The 21,748-nt window shown below is 53.9% G+C and overlaps 1 protein-coding gene across 16 annotated transcripts in view; it reads right to left on the bottom strand.

The window, feature by feature from the left end:
- Positions 1-1,335: 1,335 nt before the first annotated feature.
- SUN1 (Sad1 and UNC84 domain containing 1) overlaps positions 1,336-21,748 on the bottom strand; it is a 54,868-nt gene continuing 34,455 nt past the window's right edge. For all 16 annotated transcript variants that reach the window (XM_058711010.1, XM_058711005.1, XM_058710998.1 and 13 more), the window contains 12 exons: positions 20,598-20,656; positions 20,308-20,453; positions 19,657-19,833; positions 16,938-17,024; positions 15,759-15,802; positions 13,960-14,092; positions 12,042-12,293; positions 11,509-11,593; positions 7,880-7,995; positions 5,146-5,313; positions 3,429-3,521; positions 1,336-3,012 (listed from right to left, as the gene is read on the bottom strand). In XM_058711010.1, the coding sequence (XP_058566993.1) occupies positions 2,899-3,012; positions 3,429-3,521; positions 5,146-5,313; positions 7,880-7,995; positions 11,509-11,593; positions 12,042-12,293; positions 13,960-14,092; positions 15,759-15,802; positions 16,938-17,024; positions 19,657-19,833; positions 20,308-20,453; positions 20,598-20,656 (1,474 nt within the window). In that variant the 3' untranslated portion in view covers positions 1,336-2,898. The remainder of the gene's footprint in view (positions 3,013-3,428; positions 3,522-5,145; positions 5,314-7,879; positions 7,996-11,508; positions 11,594-12,041; positions 12,294-13,959; positions 14,093-15,758; positions 15,803-16,937; positions 17,025-19,656; positions 19,834-20,307; positions 20,454-20,597; positions 20,657-21,748) is intronic.

Below are 21,748 nucleotides of genomic sequence, written 5' to 3'. Positions count from 1 at the left end.
GTCATCGCTCGAGTCGCCGGCTCGCTTGGACGCAGAAGCACCTGTTAACACAGAGCTGCAAGTCTGGTGGGAGATGGGGACAAAGACAGGACAGGGATGGGGGCAGGGGACGAGGACACATATGGCGGCTGTGGACGGGGATGGGGAGAGGGTGGGTTTTGGGGACAGGGATGGGGACACAGATAGAGGCTGGGGACAGAGGATGGGTTATGGGGACAGGGACAGGGATGGGACAGGGGATGGAGATGGGATGAGGACACAGATGGAGGCTGGGGATGGGGACAGTGGATGGGTTCTGGGGACAGGGACAAGAATGGGACAGAGGATGGGTGATGGGGACAGAGATGGGGACACGGAGGCTGGGGACAGAGGATGGGTGATGGGGACAGGGACAAGGATGGGAGCAGGGGATGAGGACACAGATGGAGGCTGGGGACAAGGATGGGGACAGTGGATGGGTTCTGGGGACGGGGATGGAGACAGGGACTGCGGGGGGGGGGGGGGCACAACTGCAGCCCAGTTGGATTTCAGTGTCAGCCAACTCCAGACCGCGGAGGATGTTGATTACAGAGTCCTTGTTTGTAACCTGTTGTTCCTATAGATGATGCAAACAAAGGTCCATAGATCAGTAACCATTAAATCCCCAATGGTATTGCTATTTTCTTTAAAGTTCCTTTGTGACAGATCTCCAGGTATTTTTCACAATGGAAAAAAGGGAGGCACAGCGCTGTTAAGTGGAGTACGCGGTCATTTGTCTCGTGTAAACAACAGCGAAGCATACACCTATTTTTGCTAGGGGGCATAGTGTTTCCAGAAGGGCAAGAACAGCGTGGGAACCCGCAAACCGACAGTCAGGGAGACGCAGGTGCAGCCTTCCCCTGGGGGTCCTGGCCTCCAGGGTCCCCTCCGGGCGGAGGCCTCATGCCCCGCCCCCGAGGTGCTGTGCTGCCTCCTCCCGCCGCCGCTTCAGCTCTCGCCGAAGAGGCGCTCTGTCCTGGCTCACTAGGGAATCTCAGCCCAGGGCCTCACGCGCGCAGTAGGCATTTCAGGAGGTGTTGACTGAATGAACCAATCCCGGGTCAGACTTAAAAATGAACTCCCGTCCCAAACCCGTCTTTGGCAGCAGGGGCCCTGATGACGCAGCTGTCCCTTGGAGGAGATCCACCTCCTCTTTTTCCCGATTTTCTCCTTGTCCGACAACCCTGTCTACAATTCACCTCGTTTCCCAAGGGGACGTCTCTAGAACTCGCAAGCGTCATCGCCCCACACCCCACGGGCAGGAACAGAGCAAACTGAGAAAAGACACCATTTATTATGCATTCGAAACATCACATGCACTTTTAAAAATTTAAACTCTTTATTTAAACATTTCAATGGCATCTTATCAATTTGGTGGCAGCAAAAGCAGCACTACCAAAGACAAGTGTTTTGAAAAGCATTTACAAAAATACCGCGCACAAAGTCCTATCTTGCATCTTTAAAAATAAATATTCAAAATACTTCCACCCAACTCCCAAATTTAGTTTTATATAGGAAATTCTGATTTATAGATTTATCCCGTAATATATGAAACATCTGTATACATTTTATCTGACTTAACTGCATAGGCATTAGTTAGTCCCAATTCTAAGAAGAGTGAAAAAAATGCTACTTTGTGTAGTTTTTATGTATCTGAGGACTGTTGTGCAATATACATAAAACTCTTCAGAAAACCAGTCAGCACCATCATTTTCTTTTTCTGAAAATACAGTATTTATGAGAACACCAAAAGAACGGTCTTAACCAATAAAACTTAAATAATTTTTAAAACATCTGTAACACTTTAAGTGCCTTGCAGATATCTCATTTATAAAGTCTGCTCAGTAAAATAGTCTAAATATTAAATATTAACTATAAACAAAATGAGTCTCAAGGAATTGAGAACGGCCGACAGCCATAGTAAGAGGCAAATCCCGGCTGGAGGCGGGAAGAAAGTGCCACTGTGAGAAAAAGTATAACCACAAAATGTCATGGTTTCATGAATTTGCTACCCTGAACAATCCCCTTGGATAACCGTCAGTGGAGGAAAAATTTCAGACTCGGAAAGACAGGGAGCAGGTTAGTGTTCACTCTGCAGCAAAATTCAAACCAGACGCGGACGACACCCACAAGCCTGGGTGTCCCGGTGTCCCGGCTCCCTCGGACACCGTGCAGACTCGGGGACAGCCCCCGGGGGGATGAGCCTCCTTGAGACCCGAGAGCTCGACTGATGTGTCCATTTAGATCCAGACCACCCCCTTTCATGTGAGGACCCCCCCCCCCCCCACCTTCAGCCCACAGTAAAACAGACTAAGCAGAAAAACACATTGCAGGAATTTCCCCACCTGGTGCGGGATAAAGGGAAAAATCCTACCCTGGAAAAAAGGAGTTCACAACCGAAACTTGGTGACGCGGTTTTTCCCTGAAAGAAACGTGTGCTGGATCAAACACATGAAATCGATCTGCCCCCAAAAGTCCTTGAGAAGGGCCAGTGAAAGGCTAAGTATCAAAGCTTCAAACACTTCGACCTTTTAATTTCATTTGCTTTGTTCCTGATGTCAAGAAAATACAAGTATCAAGAGCTTCATGTTCAAAAACAAATCCCCAAAACAACACATGTGTCTTTGTGACCCACACATTCAAAGGAATCTCCACAGAGGTCGGCTGTTGCTGGCAGACCTCGGTGAAACTACGCATTCGACATGCAGTGTTTTCTGTGGACAGAAGAGCAAGCAGGGCGTCCACTCCCAGTGGCAGTCGGTGGCGTTTATTTAGGGGTGACAGTATCCTGTTACTCCATGTGCCCTGGTTCACAAAGGGTTCCAGTGTCTCAGGCTGTCCCGGTATATACAAGATGTACAAGAACTGACAGCAGGATCTTTACTTGATGGGTTCTCCGTGGACTCTGAACCGATAAAGACACGTGTATTCCGGATGGCCCCAGTTAGAGAAAATCCGAAGTTCCACTATTTGGAAAGCTCTCTCGGGTCTTTTCTGGAATCACAAGGTGGGGAGGAAATCACGATTATCCACATTAACACCCCAAGCCTGATCACTTTCCCGACCATGATATTTGAGAGTAAGCGGTCAAGCTGGAGGATTAAGTTCTCCGTATGAACTAAGTCACGTATCCTAGGACACGCAGCTCAGGTAGAAACGGGACTCCTGGCGGGCCCCAGATTTACTTTCGGCTTCAGCAACGGGACACATGCACGTGGAACCAAATATACGCTAAGAAGGCTCCTCTGGGAAAAGTCAGGAGGCTCAGGGTCACTCGCTCAGGCTGATGCCCACGGACCCCACCGGGCAGCTTTGCTGAGGCCAGCGGGGTCCTACTGAGCCGAGAGCAGGCGGAGTGCGGGTCAGGCCCCGGGAAGCTACGGGCCAGGCCGAGCCACGCAAGTGCTTACCGGCGCGTGGAACATCTGGAGGGACTCCCCGTCTTGATCATATGTAAACCGTCCCAGGAGCCGTCCTTCCTCCTGGTGTTCGTTTTCTAGTCCCTGAGACCAAAGCCACACAGTCGTTAACAAATGGAAAAACGACACCGCGTTAACGAAGACTGCTCTCCTTCTACACAATCTGGGAAGATTAAAGCAGGAATAAGGCCTTCTCCAGAAGACCTGGGAAATGCTGGGCATTCCACAACCACACAGCTCACGACAGGCCCCCGAGGGAGGTACCGTTCCTCTCGGACGTGGACAGGGAAAAGCACAGCGGGAAGCGGCAAGCTAGCAAGAGAGGAGGGACTGACCGCAGGCACCCCTCTGTGACCGCCCGGCCCGCGGCGCTCCACACGCCACAGCGGAGCCCCAGGGCATCGGAGGAGCCCGGGAAAACGACGGCGGCTCAGCAGGCTGTGCAGCCGCGGGAGGCCGACTCGCACGAGGGCAGACGGGGCGGGCAGATGGGGCGCCAGGAGCTAGTGCGGAACAGGGACGGAGGCTTGGTTTGGGGAAGACGAAGTTCCGTGAGGATGGCGCGGCAGCGGCACAGCCTCGTGAACGCGCCGGATCCAGCAAACCACACCTTAACGTGGCCAAGGGGTGACTTTTGTTTGTATCTGGCGCATCAAGGCAGCAGCCAGCGGGAAGTACAGGCGACTGTCAGGGTGGGTCAGAGCGGGAAAGGACTTCCGTGCGAAGCGTGGGCAGTGACAGAGGACGAGCAGAGGTGGCTACGTGCAGCATCAGGACGCACACTGGGAAGCGTGTCTGTAAGAGGGATGCGTGACAGGCGTTTCTATGTGGAAAAAGCCCAGATGTGCTTAAGGAAACTAAGACTCCCGGAAGATAAATGAATAAAAACAAAATGAACCTACAAAAGAGGAAACATGCGTGTGAAACACAGAAACGTAGACCAAGTAGGCCGTTTTTACCGGCCAGGCTAGTGGAGGTTAGGACGAGAGGGCTCAGTGAGGTGAAGCACGGGCCAGGGCACGCTCACGCCCCCCTTCCGCCCCCCGCCGCTAGGTACACGGTGGTGCCACTGCGAGCGTCCAGTCTACGGGGGGCGGGGGGGGGGGGACCGCGGGTACGGCCGCCGGCCCCAAACACAGAAGCTGCAGCGACAGCGGGAGAAGTGGAAAGGTACGCGAGCGCCTCGCTACGTGACGGTGTTTCGGGTATTTAAAGATGCGTACAAAGCGTTTGTCGCCATCACAAAATACAAACTGTGCCGTCTCGGCTGTATCTTTTACAGGGAAAAAAGCGGACAGAGCAGAAAACGCCAGGATACGAACAATGAGTTCTCTGGGTGCTGGGATTCTGGGGGCTCTTTCTCCAACTTTCGTGTCTGGGAGTTTTCTCTAAGTTCAGCAGCGTATAGTTGTCACGCCTGCCTTTACGGCCGAACGGGCAAACGTTCTCTAGACACAGAACTCTCCGGGTTGGAGGGACTCGTCCTGAGGGCAGCACTCCCACAGAGTGGGGGGCAGCGAGCACAGTCCACGCCCGCTGGCCTCCCTGAGGTAGACTGGACCGTCTCCCTCCGCATGTAACCTGCTCAGAGCACTGATGGGGGGACAGGGGCCGGAGACACAGACTTGTGTCGACAGCCTTTTCTGGGCTCATCGGAGGGAGGTTCCGGAACTGAAGGGAGGGGAGAGCCGGGACGAGGCTCACTCACATAGACCGCAAAGTCCTTGGGGGCGCTGGTGATGTTGCCCGTGGGCGACAGCGTCTTTGGTATGTGCTCCAGAGTGAAGGTGGTCGGGTGGATCTCCATGGACAGCCTCACCACGAGGTACCCCTGGGAGCCCCTGAATGCCCAGCAGTTGCCTGGATAGATGTCAGGCTAGGGAAAAGGCAAAAACCAAAAACTTAATACACGTGACCCCAGAACGGCACGGGGGCTGGGGTACTAGCTGCCTGCACGGTGAAGACCCCACGAATAATCTCTGGCTCCCCAGCACCTTTACTGACAGCCTACAGGCGGCCAGAGGGCTTGCTGCATGGGCAACACACACTTTCTGCATGGGCGATACACTGTACTCTTACAATGAAATAAACTAGAGAGAAGCAGCACCGCAGAGCTCATGAGGGGGAGGACAGTGCAGAAGTGGACCCGCACAGCTCAAACCCGTCGTTGAGGGTCAACTGCAGGTTGAACGAGCCCTGAAGAACGTATCTGACATTCTGAAACTTAACGCACAGCAACGACAAGATACCAGTAATACCGATGTAGTAATAAACAAACTTCTACACCGTAAACAGCCATCATAAGCAAAATCAAAAGGCAAAATGCGGAAAGGCCTTTGCAACTTAAACTCCAGAGGGTGACGATCTCCAGTATGTTAATGAGTTTCATAAAAGTTAAGGTAACCACCACCTTAAATGAAAATAGACAAGACAAACTCATTTTTTGAAAGAAGTAAATTTTGGGGCGCCTGGGTGGCGCAGTCGGTTAAGCGTCCGACTTCAGCCAGGTCACGATCTCGCGGTCCGTGAGTTCGAGCCCCGCGTCGGGCTCTGGGCTGATGGCTCGGAGCCTGGAGCCTGTTTCCGATTCTGTGTCTCCCTCTCTCTCTGCCCCTCCCCCGTTCATGCTCTGTCTCTCTCTGTCCCAAAAATAAATTTAAAAAAAAACAAAAAACGTTAAAAGAAGTAAATTTAAATGGTCCTCAAACATATGAAAAGATGCTGCATGGTACGTAATAACGATAGAAATACAAATTCAAACGACAGGTGGTTACCCTTTTTCACCGAAAGGATCAACAATAATGCACGGATTTGACAGTGTCTGTCGTTGAACCGGGGGCAGCGTTGACTCTAACGCACGCCGGTTAGAACGTGCCCCTCCGTAACCCGGTGCTATCCAGCAGAGCCCGTCCCGGCATCTACCCTCTGCTGTCCCTAAGATACACTGGCAAAATACAAAACGACACAGGCGTAGGGATATTTTTGTGACAGAAGCCACCATGCCTGTGACGGGGGGGCTGGTGCATGCACTGTGCTGGCCAGAAAGCACCAAGTGAACGAGGCAGGGTCCCTGGCAGGCAGCTGCTCGTGAGCTGGAGCAGGAGGGGAAGGGACAGACACAGCGACACCTGTGTATTTGCTCACGCCTGTACTCAGTTTTGGTTGATCCCTCGTTCCTGATTTATGTATCCTCTGTACCTGCCCTGTGCAAATGGACTGGGACCTCAAGGGTTAAGCTCTGTGCACGGAGGGTGCCCTCACTGGGAACAGCTACCCCAGCACCCTGGAGGGTGGCACCATTCAGTGAGCCCTGGCTGCGCCCTCTACAAAAAGGTCTGGGCCTGGGCCCTGGGGGCCTGGGGGACACCCTCTCGGCTGCCCTGCCTTGGTTGTGGAGGTAGGAGCCGGTCCTGTGGCTGCAGGCACCAGTGCCTCACGTGCAGCCTCCCCGTCCAGGTTCCCGTGTGGGTGCTCCTCACAGAGCAGTCCCTTCCTCACGCACGTCTAACACAGAGTGCCACCGATCCAGTCGGCGGAGCGGGCACGACTGCCGTGGGCCAGTGTGGTACCGGGGGGACGACAGGAACATCAAGACCTCTGAACTGTTATGATGGCAAACGGCCCCACCCTGCAGCCAAGGCAGCACCTGCCGGGGTCCCGGGAGCGCCCACAAACCGGTGCAGGGGCACGCGGCCGTCCGCCCCGCGCCTGGGGGTGCGCACCCGCCGTGGGGTCCACCCGCCTGCAGCGATGGGCACCCCGCCAGACGGGCTGCGGCGCCCGACACACGCTCAGGACTGAAGGGAAGCCGGTCCCGCGCACCAGACCACAGCCAGGCTACCGGGACAGCACCCGAGCTCCGAAATGTTAAGTTTACCGATACTTAATGTTCACAGGAATTCACGAATTCTCTAAGACTGGATGTGTTTCCAAGCGAAAGACAGCTATCCTGTGCACAGTTCCCACAAAAGGAAGCGTTTGACCTTTCTTCAAAACTGTCATTGACACAAGGCAGCATCTCAGAACTGGAGGGAAACCAACATACAGTTGAAACCCCTCCCCGAGTCTTTGGGACGGACCATGTAAAACGGGCGCGGAGCAGCAGCGTGTGCTGAGGGCAGCCCGCGGACACGCCGGACAGAGGCAGCCGCAAATGCTGTGTGAGCACGGGCGCCCCCAGGCCCCCGGGGCTCAGTCCCGCGGGGTCACCTTCCTCGAGGTGCGACCGTGTCCACCTGCTCTGCCTCTGTAAAGACCGAGAAAGCGCGAGCTTGTCTCCCGAGGGAAGGCCCTCGGCCGTGAGCATGGCCACAGCGGAGCATCGCCTCTGCGGGGACCGCGGGGACAGACTCGCGGACGAGGGCACGCGAGCACGGCGAGGGGATCGGAGGTATCGGGGTGGTGCCGGGGGCTGTGCGCAGACCCCGGGCCGGCCGGCTCACCTGGATCACGACGCGGGGGGACTGGGAGAAGTACCAGAGCGGGATCCCGAAGAGGCTGATCAGTGCGGTCTTGGTCTCATACGTCTCCGAGCAGCGAGTGCTCAGGATGCTTCCACCTGAAAGCAGACGTCGGAGCTGCCTGGGTGTCTGCACCGGCCGCCGGGAAAGCGGGGTCACGGGGGACCCGTCCCCGCCGCGGGGGCTCGCGGGCAGGTCTCTGTGTCCACAGGGAACCGTCTACTCTATCATGGGCCCCAGGCTCGCTCCCTCTTCCGCCAAGCCGGGCATTCAGAGTCTGCAGCCGCTTCGGGACACAAGGGAAGCCCCCCGTCCGCACTACAGCGACTCTCAACGAGCTTTTGTTCCTCTTTCTAAATAAATGACAAGTCGACAGGCACCAGAGCTGCCTGACAGGTGCGTCTGCTCTCAGAGGGCCTACTGTGGACAGGCCGCAGCGATGGGACACGCGCGATCAGCAGCTGCTCGGGAACGGCGGGGGGCGGGGCGGGGCGTGTGCTACCAGGTCCAGGTGTCTCCTTGGAGTAACACAAGTATTCTGGAGCGAGACGGCTGCACGACACGGCGAGCACGAACCCGCCACATCAGACGCTTTTCAAAGGGTGAAGCTTAGGTTATGTGAATTGTATCTCCATGAAGAAGAAGTGGTAAAAAAAAAAAAAAAAAAAAGAAAGAAAGAAAGGTCCAGTGTGCCCCTCAACAGGAAACGGGGCAGACAGGATGCTGCTGGCAAGGCACGTGAGCTGGCGTGGGGAACAACAACGAATTAGAACGTCGTACACGCAGACACCAGCTCCCGAGAAGCTTGTATCCTAAGAGGCCGTGGCTCCCGAGTGTGGCTGTCCATCAAACCCCTCAGGACACCTACACAGGCGCGCACGTGCGGGCGCTTCCCCTGACTGTGGGGGGCAGACCTGGGCGCTGGGAACTCAAGCGAGAAGAGAAAGTGATTCTGACCTCACCGATCAACAGACTTGAATTTCTGAACCTTTGTATTGTGTCTCTGAACATCCTATCCTCGCTGAAAACAAAAAGCATCCTTAAGTACAGACACTGTAAAAAACAGGAGTCGACAAATGCCTTGCGTAGTGACAGAACCTTCAGTTCAACCTCATCAAAACTGCCCAAGTTCCAAATTAATGACGTACAAATCTGTAAGGATTAGTTACGCTTCTAAGAAAACAATGACCCAGCCAAATGGTTAGAAGGGCATTTGAGGTCTCAGAATTGCAAATAGTTTCTTCATCAATCACTGAATTTCAAAAACGTGTTTATCATGATATTCTAGAACAGTCATTCTCAACAAAATACACACACACAAGAGTCGATGGCCTTCCTGACTCCCATTCGGCATCAGAAGAACATGGAGGATTTTGCTCGCAACAGAGGCTCCGGGCCAGCACGTGACGCCGCTGCAGAGACACAGACGGCCGGCGTCACGGCCGCGGCTGCAGTGGGGCCAGCGGGGACCAGGCTCCTGACCAGGGGCGTCGCTCGGGTTTCCTCAAGGGCTGGGTTAGGGTAAACCGTGTCCCTGCTGCCGTGCAGGGCTCCCTGACACTTGCACTGGCTACCGCGTGGCAAGACCCTCTGTTTCAGGTACCTGGGTGGCGCAGTCGGTTGAGCGTCCCAGGGCGTGATGGGATTGAGCCCCGTGTCGGGCTCCGTGTGGGTGAAGCCTGTTGAAGATTCTCTCTCTCTCTCCCTCTGCCCCAGACCACACGTGCACACCCTCACTCTAAAAAAGAACCTCCCGGGGCGCCTGGGTGGCGCAGTCGGTTAAGCGTCCGACTTCAGCCAGGTCACGATCTCGCGGTCCGTGGGTTCGAGCCCCGCGTCAGGCTCTGGGCTGATGGCTCGGAGCGTGGAGCCTGTTTCCGATTCTGTGTCTCCCTCTCTCTCTGCCCCTCCCCCGTTCATGCTCTGTCTCTCTCTGTCCCAAAAATAAATAAAAAACGTTGAAAAAAAAAAATTTAAAAAAGAACCTCCTAAGGGGCGCCTGGGTGGCTCGGTCGGTTAAGCGGCCGACTTCGGCTCAGGTCACGATCTCGCGGTCCGTGAGTTCGAGCCCCGCGTCGGGCTCTGTGCTGACAGCTCAGGGCCTGGAGCCTGTTTCAGATTCTGTGTCTCCCTCTCTCTGACCCTCCCCCATTCATGCTCGCGCGCGCTGTCTCAAAAATAAATAAACGTTAAAAAAATTTTTTTTTTTAAATAAATAAATAAATAAAAAAGAACCTCCTAAGAGAAAATGTTGGTCTGCTAACCCTTGGTCTGCAATTCCTAAATTTTAAAAACTCAGAAAACTAAGATTTTCTCTTACACACATGGTGGCCAAACCTTCCCCGAACAGACATCATGTCACCTGGAGTCTCGACCTGTCTCGTGTGGCATGGACATAGGCCCATTTCTTCACAGAGACGCTCTGTGTTTGATCCAGGCGCTGTCCCGAACGTCCCCGAGGAGGCAGGTGACGGGAAGCGTGCGAACCACTTCACCAAACCACAATCGTCTTAAATTCTTGGTTAATTTTTTTAATTTAATTTCACTTTTTTTTTTTTTTTTAAATTTTTTTTTTTTTTTAACATTTTTTATTTATTTTTGGGACAGAGAGAGACAGAGCATGAACGGGGGAGGGGCAGAGAGAGAGGGAGACACAGAATCGGAAACAGGCTCCAGGCTCCGAGCCATCAGCCCAGAGCCTGACGCGGGGCTCGAACTCACGGACCGCGAGATCGTGACCTGGCTGAAGTCGGACGCTTAACCGACTGCGCCACCCAGGCGCCCCTAATTTCACTTTTTTAAGTAGGCCTCACGAAGCATGAAGCCCAACGCAGGGCTTAAACTCATGACCTGGAGATCAAGAGTCCCACGATCTACCAACTGAGCCCACCGGGCGCCCCACTAAACCGCAATTCTGTTCCTCCAAATACACCTGGGCCCTGAGCCTGGGCACGCGGGCACGCAGCACCTCCCCGACTTAATGGACCACAATTTTCTCCTTGATTTCTTTGCGGAACCAGAACAGCATCCCCATCGCTCTACGTATTCAGCAGCCGTTTTCACGGACAGGTACCACTGGCTACTTCCTGTCTGTCATCTGTGTCCCCTACAGAGGGACAGCTCCCGTAGGGCCGGGACCCAGAACAGTCCTCACACGCAGCAGGCATTTAAACATCACTCACTGGACACCTAAACAAACAACACGTGTTCACGTATCGAGTGCTCTCGGAAACCGTTTAAAAACCACTTTTCTGGTATCAGTTACTGTACTTCATTACTTAAAAAAAACACACCTTACAACGCAAAAGATCGTAAATACTTAAGCAGTATTTCTGTGGCAGTAAACTCTGATGTAGCTATAAAAATCTAAAAGCTACTCAAATGCCCCCAAATTGGGACTTTGCTGATGCCCACAGTTACACGGGCTCACGCCCATGGACGTGTGAGCATAAACACCGGCCTCCTGTGGGAGAACCTGACCACACGCGAAATCAAGAGCACCGGGGACTACCTAGTCCTAGCAGGTTCGGGGCCACATGGAGTCGGCGCAGGTAGCAGCGGCCGCGTCTGCAGGCCCGCCAGCAGGTGACCACCGTGTTCAGTCTACTCACCACCAGACTCCAGGGCGAAGTCCACCATGCCGGTCTTATCTTGGGAATACAGCTTCAGGGCGTTGTTCACAAGGACACGCGCTTGCTGGACGGAGGCAACGTGCATTAGTGGGGGCCAAACAAGGCTCAGGTGTCGATAGAGAAATGAAGGCCCGATGTCTTACTAGAAAGGCATCTTCAGTTAACTGCAGCAGAATTCACAGGCACGGGGAGTGTCAGCCCTGCGCCAGACCACAGGGCCGCCACGTGGAGGTGGGACGGCACCACCCTTGACCCGGGGCCCACACACAGCCACGACGGTCACTGCTCCAGAGACCAGGCCCCCAGGCAGCGGCTGACCGGCAGCGAGAGCAGCCACAGCCCACCAAGCTGGCGCCCTCTCCGCACCCCACACGGCGCCAAGCACCTCTGCGACCACAACCACATCCCTGGGGGACCCTCGTCGGGTAAGACCTCAGGATCTGCCAGCTCGGTAACCAGGTCATCAGTTCCATCATGATACACGCCTCAAACATTTCCCATTGCCTACTTACCGCTTCCGTTATCCCAGAAGCCCCGGCCTCATTCGCAGCAGACGGTGCGGTCTCAGGGCCGGAGACCTGCTGTGTCACAGAAGTGTGGCGGGTGACGCTCTCCAGCACCCGCAGCTCCAAATCCCGCAACAAACCCTGCAAATCACCCTTGCTGACGAGCCGGGAAGAAAGTTTCTGTAGCAGCCATTCCAGAGAACCGCCTTGCTCATCGGAGAACATGAGCTTGATAGTTTCTCTGACTTGGGCGTCCACCTAGTAAAATCATTAGTAAGCAGAACGTGAACTTACTGTTTTAACCAAACCATCTAAAAACTTCATTTCTGTCACCTTAACACCTCGAAAGGACCACAAACCTTCTCCAAAACCCGTAATGTAACTGTGACAACTTTCTCCCTTCACGTTAAACTCGAGGAGCTCTCCAAAAGCTTTGCAATACGTTACAGGAGAGCCGAGGGAAGGGAGGCTCCTCCACGCGGTCGCCCTGCACGCGCCCCTCAGCAGGCACTCACTGGGGGAGTGACTCATGGGTCCGGTGTACAGAGGAAGGAGCCCCCGCTCTGCAACCTCAGTGCGGTAAGGAAGCAGTCACGTAAACAACATACGTGTGACCTTCCATGTGCCAGAAATGCCCCTGTGCTCTCGCTCTACCCGCCCTGGCTCTGTGACGGATGCGGCACGGACGATGCACAGGAGAAAGCAAAGAGTCCCACAGCAAGGCCGGGAGGCCCACCTGGCCCCTCGCACAGCTCCGCAGCGCTCCGCATTAGGGACACCCTGCTCCCGCGTGAACGGCGGCCCTCGTTCACAGGCCACAGATGTGCCACGGCCTCCAGCCCTGCGAGCCCTCCAGCACTAACCCTGCAAGGCTCCTCACAGCCTCCGCGGTTCCGTCTGCCTGTCGCTCTCATTGCTGCCGGGGGCCCCAAGCGGGCTGCTGCCAGGTTCGGAGTGTGCACCTGTGTAACTGGCTGATATCCCAAGATCTCCCCCACGAGGGTGGAGGTACCCAGTCCCACCAGCCACAAGGAAGCCGTCTCCCCGAGTCAGTGCTGGGGGGGTGGGGGTGGGTCTGTCCTCCCTCTCGCGGCCACTTTGAGGGCCGAAGGACAGGTGTTCACTTTCGTCTGCAAACCCGAGGAGTGGAAACGAGTGACCCGCTCGCATGCTTTGCCCACGTCCCCGCTGTCTTTGCTGTGGCCAATGCCAGGAGCTCTTTGCAGAGCAGAGATGATTTCATCAACTGTATCACAGACACTTTTTCCCAATCCACTGTCTGACTCTGACTTACGATAGCTTTTGCCATTCAAATGTTTCTTTTTCCATTTTCATGCAGCATAAATGTCTGGATTTCCTCTTTTGCATAAAGAAACCGGGGCCTGAAACATCACCGGGAGATGTGGCAACAGGAAGCTAAGCATCAGAGTGCCGTGCGAATCTACTCTGGTGAAAAAACGTACAAAATGGCCTGCCGCCAAAGCAACATTGGCACGTGGCCATCTGCACACAAAGTGTGGACAGACGCACACCTAGGTGCTAATGTGCTAGAGGAAATTCCAGGAGAGCTGAATATTAACTATTTTATGTTAAATGTTAAACGCTATCTTAAAGGTTTAAAACTTCAGATGTAAGGTGACTCATGCGGTTAAGCGTCCGACTCTTGACTTCAGCTCAGACTCCGGTCTCATTCATGGTTCGTGGGATGAAGCCTTGCGTCAGGCTCTGCACTGCACTGTACTGACTGTATGGGGCCCGCTCGGGATCCTCTCTGCCCCTCCTCTGCACGCTCTCCCAAAGTAAATAAACACGTACGTGAGTAAATAACAAGATATAATGAAAGTTCTGAAGAAAGTCGAAGTTCATGAACATAAAAGTTCAACTACAGCGTTTATTTTCTATGATAAAACATTTCACAACTTGCCTTTCCGTGTATCGTGCTGACTTCCTCACAACCGGTTTTCAAATGCTGCCACGTGGACAATTCTGACCTCAGATGACCCAGCTCCAGTTCCAGCTGTTTAGCCATGGAAAGGAGGTGCGGCTCTTCCCCAAGCCTGCCGGGAAATCGGGAGGAGGAAGGAAGTCAGGCGTCCCCAGGCGCACACGCTTAAAGTAAATGCGTGCGATAAACACGTGGAGGGGCCCACAACCCCGCAGACGAGTCAATACTGTAAACACAGCGACCTGTCCCACCTCAACACGGAAACTTAGCAGTCTCAAGTCAAATCCCAAAGAGACCTTCTTCCACAGCAGTGCACGCGTGAACACACAAACGTGCCCTGGTGTTCAGGTAAGATGTCTAGCACATGCTACTTACTCCCAGCGGCTGTCAGTAGCAGGAGAAAGCTCTCAAAACTACTTAGTACTTAAAACCCACATCTCTAAAGAAATAAATAGGGGCGCCTGGGTGGCTCAGTTAAGGGTCAGACTTCAGCTCAGGTCATGATCTCACGGTCCGTGAGTTCGAGCCCCACGTTGGGCTCTGAGCTGTCAGCACAGCTTCGGATTCTGTGTCTCCCTCCCCCTCTGCCCCTGCCCCGCTCGCCATCAGGCACTCTCTCTCCCTCAAAAATAAACAGACGTTAAAAGAATATTTAAATAAATAAATAAATAAATAAATAAATAAAAAAAAAATAATAAAAATAAAACCTGTATCTACCTCCTCAAAACTATAAAAAAGACATCTAAAATCAGACAAATTTATCAACAACCATTACAATGTTGAACATGAAATTTTCATGCTAATGGAACAGGTTAACTGAACTGAAAAATGTACGGCTTCAGAGTTTGTCTTAGTAATTCCTATTTGTATGTAGAAATGGTACATTATGACGCAAAATATTGTGATATTGTATTTGCTTAGAGGCAGCTGTGGTTGGTAAGCCACCAACACTACATGTCTCCAGGCAGGAGAGTCCGGGAAAACCATTTTAGCATCCACATATCGGCATAGCAACAAACCTTCTTGTGGAAATACAGGCTCTGAAAGGGAATTAAGACGTGCTGTTAACACTCATATCCAACCTGACGGAAGGATATATGGGGTCTAAAATAGTGATACGGGATCTAAGAGCCAGACACAGGAAGGTGCAAAGTTAGAACTCATCATCTGGTCCCCCACGTGGAGCCACAGGAGGGACAGAAGGGCACGGGTGTCGTGTCACAAACACAAATTGGGGGGGGGGGGGTGCGCACAGGGCCCACATGGATAAAATTGGAGGGTGCGGAAAACGATGTGCAGCTTCGAGTGTATCAAGGGAAGGGAATGGCGTACTTCCAGAAGAATCCAGGGGAGCCGATAAAGGTGCCAGAGAAAAGGCTGGGGCAGTGAGGACCCCAACAGCACGCCCCCAGAAACTGCTTGGGGACAGGGCTGTTTAGGCGGCCAAAACACAGCCCAGAGGTGTGGCACAGCGCCCCCGTCCTATATGTGAGAAGGCCCCTTACAAAAGGGTGGTCCTGGACGGCCAGGGGCGGCCCGCAGGAGCTGCTGAGGTGGTGCGCGTCCAGGCCCAGAAGCCCACCTCCTACCGGGGCCCCGCAGGGAGCCTCTCTGTCATCCGTGCCGCCAAGGGTCGCCCACCAAGACGCCGTGGGAATGTGTTCACCCACAAAGCCCAGTAACTAGAGGTGCACACGGGGTCCTGTCAATGACCGCTCTGTCCCACCCAACAAGGAAACACAGAAGCCAAAATTTTAATTTATTCAAAATTATCCTACCTAGCTGTTCTCAGCTTGGTCTGTTCTAATTCCTTCTGGATGGCCTAGAAGTGAGAGAAAGAAATCTGTTTAAATACAAGAGTTACATACTAGCATTTCATAGATCAGACACTCAATTAACCATGTGTTTCCATATGAAACTACATATATTTATCTGTGAGTTTTCCCTTTAATTCAAAGCCCAGACCTGCCTGCTAGCTGGCAGGGGAGGGATGTTTATTTTTTCAAAGAAAACTATTAACACACACACAATGTGTATTCAGAGAGCGGTGCCCATCACATGGGACAGCCTGATGGATTTTCCAAACAAGCAGCTCCCGTAACCAGCACCCAGGACAAGGAGTGGAACACTGCCACCACCTCTGGCAAGTCTTTTCTGAACGTGGCAGGATAAGGAAATGACAAATACACACACAGAGATGTGATGATGAACAGGGTCCGTTCAGAGACGCAGGAGCTAACGAGACCACAGCGAGTCGAGAACTGCGCCTCTTCAAACTGTAACCGAACGGAGGCGGGCGTCCTCCCGGCACAGAGCGAAGCGAAGGCCGTCCCTGCCCTCTCGCTTCCTTCTCCGGCTGCCCACCTCTCCTCAGTGCCACAGAGACCCTGGTCAGCGGGTGACCTGAGCTCGCCTGGCTCCCCTGGGCAGGAACACGGCAGCTGCCCCAAGACCCCCAGGGCCGCACCACGGCTCACGCTGGGTCCGAAGGTGCCCGCTGACCCTGAATCTGAGCGCCCCATGGTCTTGCTGGCTCAGATCAGTGCAGACATCCTGGCCTCCCTCCTCTGCCTTCACCAATACCTGATAATAACAGCTCTTCCACCAGAAAATTAATCTGGTCTGTCAGACACAGTCACTCTGGCGGAGGCTGTGGGACATGGAGAAGAAAGAGGGGCCCTGGAACCTGGAGAGCCGGCCACAGCTCGGTCCCCCCGCTGCCACCTGAGCTCAGGGCCCCCTCAGATACCTCGGAGTCCGTGAGGCAGACACGCTAACGCGATGAAAGGCAGCTACCAGGGGTGGGAGGCAACAGTGAGAAAGATTTTTCAGTTTTACAAAGGACAACAGCAAGCCCCCTAAAGAGGCACTTTAAAGGCTGAGGAGCGGGACAACCGGGGCCGACCCCAATGTCCTCTCACTGCTGGGGCCGCGAGTGAAAGGTCGAGAATGCAAACCTCGGATTTTTCTGTCAGCTTTCCAAGAACGTCCTCTAGGTTTGAGATTCGCGATTCGTGCTCCCGGCGGAAGGTCACGGAGTCAGTCTTGGAAAGGGTCGGAAAGGAACAGCAGTGAGCACATGGTACAGGGGCGCCAACAAGCAGCCAAGACCTGGCAGTCGTTTCTGTGCAGAACCCCAAACACTCGAGGGCGCCCGGTCACGGCCTGGCACCCTAGGGTCCCTCAGGGCCCTCACCACCCCCCCAAACCCCGGAGCTCAACACAGTCCCACTTCTCCAGATGCGAGCGAACATGTGGGCGCCTTGCGACTCTCAGGGGACACTGCACGGACAGCCCCTGCCGTGTGAGCCGCTCCCGGTGTGCGACACACGGCCAAGCGCCACACGTGACCTGGCGGGAGCGCTTCCCCACCAGGCTGCAGAGCGCAGCCGGGAGGAAAGGGACAAAGTGCGGCACAGATGAGCTCTCCTCCGCACTCACAACACGAGAGACGAGAGACAGTCGCATCAGATGAGAAGAGTTTTCCAGCACAGGTGAGCCCCAGAAGACTGCAGTTCACACTACACACAGGTAAATACTGAAAACGGCGTGAGACAAACCGGTGAAATCTGTACGTATGCTAATTCATAACCTAAGTTTAATAAGATGAGCCCAGAATGCATAAAATTTGGTTATTTGTAGTACACTAAAACGGATTCTTGGGTTTGTTTGTGGCTTTGTTGTTTTTAGCTACCATTTCTTTTCTCCACAAGAAAAGGAACGAAATCATAGGCAAAGGAGCTCGCCACTGTTTTATTAAGGACTTCACGGTCCTCTCACCCCCACGGTGGTGACAGTATTTCAGGCTGCCCCAGCTAGGACCACGTGCTACCCGATCTGACTCTGCTCACCCACAAGCGTTCTGCCCGAGGGGACAGCTGGACTGCTGTAGGTGGTGCATCACGGATCCAGTGCAGCTATTTTATTTTTCAAACCGGCATCTCCCTCGAGACGAACGCGCTTCAACCCTTCCCACTATTCCCGTCCTGTCTGCAAAAAACGGGCCAAGTTCCCATTCACCCTTTCCATCTACAAAGTTCTCACCTGGCCAACAAGAGCAGACCAGTCATAACTGGGCCGGCGGGACGTGACTGAAGTCATCCCAACTTTATGGTCAAGAAAACAAAAAATAAGCAACGACTGAGGAATCAACGAAGGACGCCAATGGTCCTTGAGCAGGTACAAACACTCCAAGCATGGCAAGCTGGGGGGCAAGCTGGGGGACAAGCTGGGGACAAGGCTGGGGACAAGTGGGGGGCAAGTGGGAGACACGCTGGGGGACAAGCTGGGGGCAAGCTGGGGACAAGCTGGGGGGCGTGCTGTGGGCAAGCGGGGGCAAGCTGGGGGGCATGCTGGGGGCAAACGGGGGACAAGCTGGGGCAAGCGGGGGATAAGCTGGGGGGCAAGTTGGGGACTGGCAGGGGGCAAGCGGGGACAAGCAGGGGATAAGCTGGGGGCAAGTTGGGGACAAGCTGGGGAGCACGCTGGGGGCAAGTGGGGACAAGCTGGGGGACAAGCTGGGGGCAAGCAGGAGATAAGCTGGGGGCAAGTTGGGGACAAGCTAGGGGGCACACTGGTGGCAAGCGGGGGTAAGCCGGGAACAAGCGGGGGGACAAGCGGTGGGCAAGGTGGGGGGCACGCTGGGCGCAAGCGGGGGCCGTGCAGAGAAGGTGCAAACTGTGCCCTGTCACCTGAGCGTCCTCCCATGCTATCAACACATCACAATGAAAACTAGTGATGTTCCTCAGGCCAAACCAGAGTTGAGAAAAGGGTCATTCACTCCACTAACGTTCCTTTTGGTCCCCATCAGGTGGGAGAAGACAGTGACTTGAAAGGTGGGTGGGGAAGGTGGTGGGCGGGGCCATGGGGTGGGCAGTGCTCCCCCGAGGCCAAGTGTGGGGGTGCTGGCACTTAGAGACAAGAGGCAGGATTGCCCAGGGACACGGCAGGACCAGGTTCTGCGCAGGGCCTTGGGGGTGCCCAGGCTGGAGGCCAGCGGCACCAGTGAGGGAGGGGAGATGGGCTCACGCCTTGACTCTGGTGCTGAGTGGGGAGGGGGCTCTTGGTCGAGACCAGAGACGTGAGGGAACAGCAGGTTGTTAGGGCAAGGGGCAACCCGTATTTGAAAGATTTCAATCCAAAGTATCTAAACACTGAATAAACACGCATGTTGGAACCTAAGAAAATAAACATCAGCCGTGGGGAGAGTGGACTGACAGGTCTCTCCTTGAGAATATACCAAATAAACAAGACTCTCTTCTGGGTTCCGGACAGAGAAGCAGCTACTCTTAACCGCTTGATGACCTCGAGACATTTTACATCAGACTTGAACTTTTCAAATCAGTGTTGACAGGAAGTGCAAAGCAAATCCCTACTGAGATGAAACGTCACTGAATTGTGACAGGCCATTTTCAGATTAAAACGCAGGCCAGGAGCCACCTGCAGAGCGGGGTACCCGGGCACGAGATCTCCGCGCTGCCCGCCGGAGCTCCCAGTCACGGGACAGCACACGGCTCCCAACGACCGATTGGCACGGCCACCTGTCCCCTCCGTGCCTCTCCCACTCTTCATCCCCACGAAGAGAACAGACCCTGGGGAACAGCTGGGCACAACCTCAGAGCCCGACAGTCCGCCAGCACGTGTGGCCCCTGAAGGCCGCCCCACCGCTCTTCTAACCAGGGACAGGGTCCCGCCGCCGTCTCCGTCCATCTGGTCCACCCGCGCCTGCAGTCTCTGAAGCACAGCTGCCAGCTCTCGGAGCTTCTCGTCGTGGCCGTGACACTGTCCAGACAACGAGGCCACCTGCCTTTCCACCTCGCTCATCAGACGCCGGGAGAAAGCCTCGCCGCCGCCCTACAACAGGGACAGCAAGTTCCAACCGCGACACAAATGGGGAACTACGTCTGGCGTCAAATAATCTGAAGTGCAGTTTTAAGTCAAAAGCACAAACCAAACACTGCAGTGAAAGGTCCCCTAAACGCTACGGATACACAACGTGACGATGGCCGTCATCAGGGATTTTCCCCACGTGGCAGACATGGGGGGGTTGTGTTTTCTTCTTCATACACTCTGTATTTTCCAAAGTAGTACACGTTTTTTTTGTTTGTTTGTTTTGTTTTTAATTAAAATTAACAGAATGAGAAAATTTAAATAGGCATCACCCAAACTATCTCCGAACACTTAAGGAGCAAGTCTTAAGCCTTGCCTATCTGGTGTTTAAACATACTTTCTAACACAGGGCAGGGCACCTGTTCCCAGCAGTACGAAAACCTACTGTGAGGACTACGGATGGGGAAGGCCGGAGAAGGGGGCTTCCTGGGTGGCTACCTCTGGCGGCTGGCTCAGATGAGGGGCTTCAGGTGTGAAGGTGCCCTCAGGGATGTCCACCCTCTGGGTTCCGTGCGCACGTGTCCAGTTGAACACAGGAAGGCCTGACAGGAAGTGTCCCTGGCCCCACAGGGACAGACCTGCACCTAGAAGAGGAGAGGGACCAGCTGCACGTGTATGTACAGACAACGCTCTGCACCACGTGCACTGAGGTCCGCACCTCTTTCCCTCCTTTCACCTTTACGTGCATCCGTTAATCATCTGAGGTAAATAGGTCGAATTCTACTTACCTAGTAAAAGTAATAATGGAATGAACAAGATTAAAAACTTGCAAATGTTTCGAAGGCACCTAGGAATAAAAAGAAAAATATTACCTTGGGAAAAAGAAAGGGCAGGATCGCCATTCCATTTTACCTCTCTGCGTAATTTTATACCAAATAACCTCACTCTTACTTCAAAATGAAAGTCGACAGTATTAGAAATGCAGTTACAGCTGTCTGTCTGTTTGCAAAGTAGGCTCCACACCTAACGTGGGGCTCGGACACATAACCCAGAGCTCCAGCGTCGCAGACTCCCCGACTGAGCCAGCCAGGCACCCCCTCGGCGCCTACAGGGGAGCCTGTCCATAAAATGATGTCTCCTGGCCCATATTAACCATCGACTATATTCACTAACTCTTGACATGCAAGGTGCCACGCAGGGCACTCAAGAGCTTTGGTCACTAGCCACACTAAGGTCACTGGGAGCCGGGGGAACTGCCCGGTCTGGCTCCCAGTCCTGACCATCCCCCTCCCGATCTGGGTCACCCCTGTACTCTAAGAATGACAGTGCCTTTCCTTTCTCACAGAAGTGGTCTGAAAGATTAAATAAAAACATGAAAGCACTTTGTAAACTATTAGGTGACACAGGGGTGCCCGGACGGCTCAGTGGGTCAAGCATCCAACTCTGGATTCCAGCTCAGATTATCATCTCACAGTTGGGAGACCAAGCCCTGCAACAGGATCCTACTTAGGATCCTCTCCCTCCGCCCCTTTCCCCCTCAAAGGCATGTGCACACATGCGTGTGCCGTCTCTCTCTCAAAAATTAAGAAATAAAAATAAAGTGATATAAGATAGGCAAGACATTAATATACTGAACTATAAAAATGTAAATAGAACATAAATCATTATAAAACATCAAATCAGGGGTGCCTGGGGGCCTCAGTCAGTTAGGCGTCTGACTTAGGCTCAGGTCATGAATAAACATTAAAAAAATAAACAAAAGAGGGGTGCCTGAGTGGCGCAGTCGGTTGACTGTCCGACTTAGGCTCAAGTCATGATCTTGCGGTCTGTGAGTTCGAGCCCCGCATCGGGCTCTGTGCTGACAACTCAGAGCCTGGAACCTACTCCGGATTCTGTGTCTCCCTCTCACTCTCTGCCCCTCCCCAACTCATGCTCTCTG

The sequence above is a fragment of the Neofelis nebulosa genome, chromosome 18 (genome assembly GCF_028018385.1).
Source record: "Neofelis nebulosa isolate mNeoNeb1 chromosome 18, mNeoNeb1.pri, whole genome shotgun sequence".
Taxonomy (NCBI): Eukaryota; Metazoa; Chordata; class Mammalia; order Carnivora; family Felidae; genus Neofelis; species Neofelis nebulosa.
The sequence above is the reverse complement of the archived record's forward strand: the minus strand, read 5'-3'. Positions and strand labels throughout refer to the sequence as shown.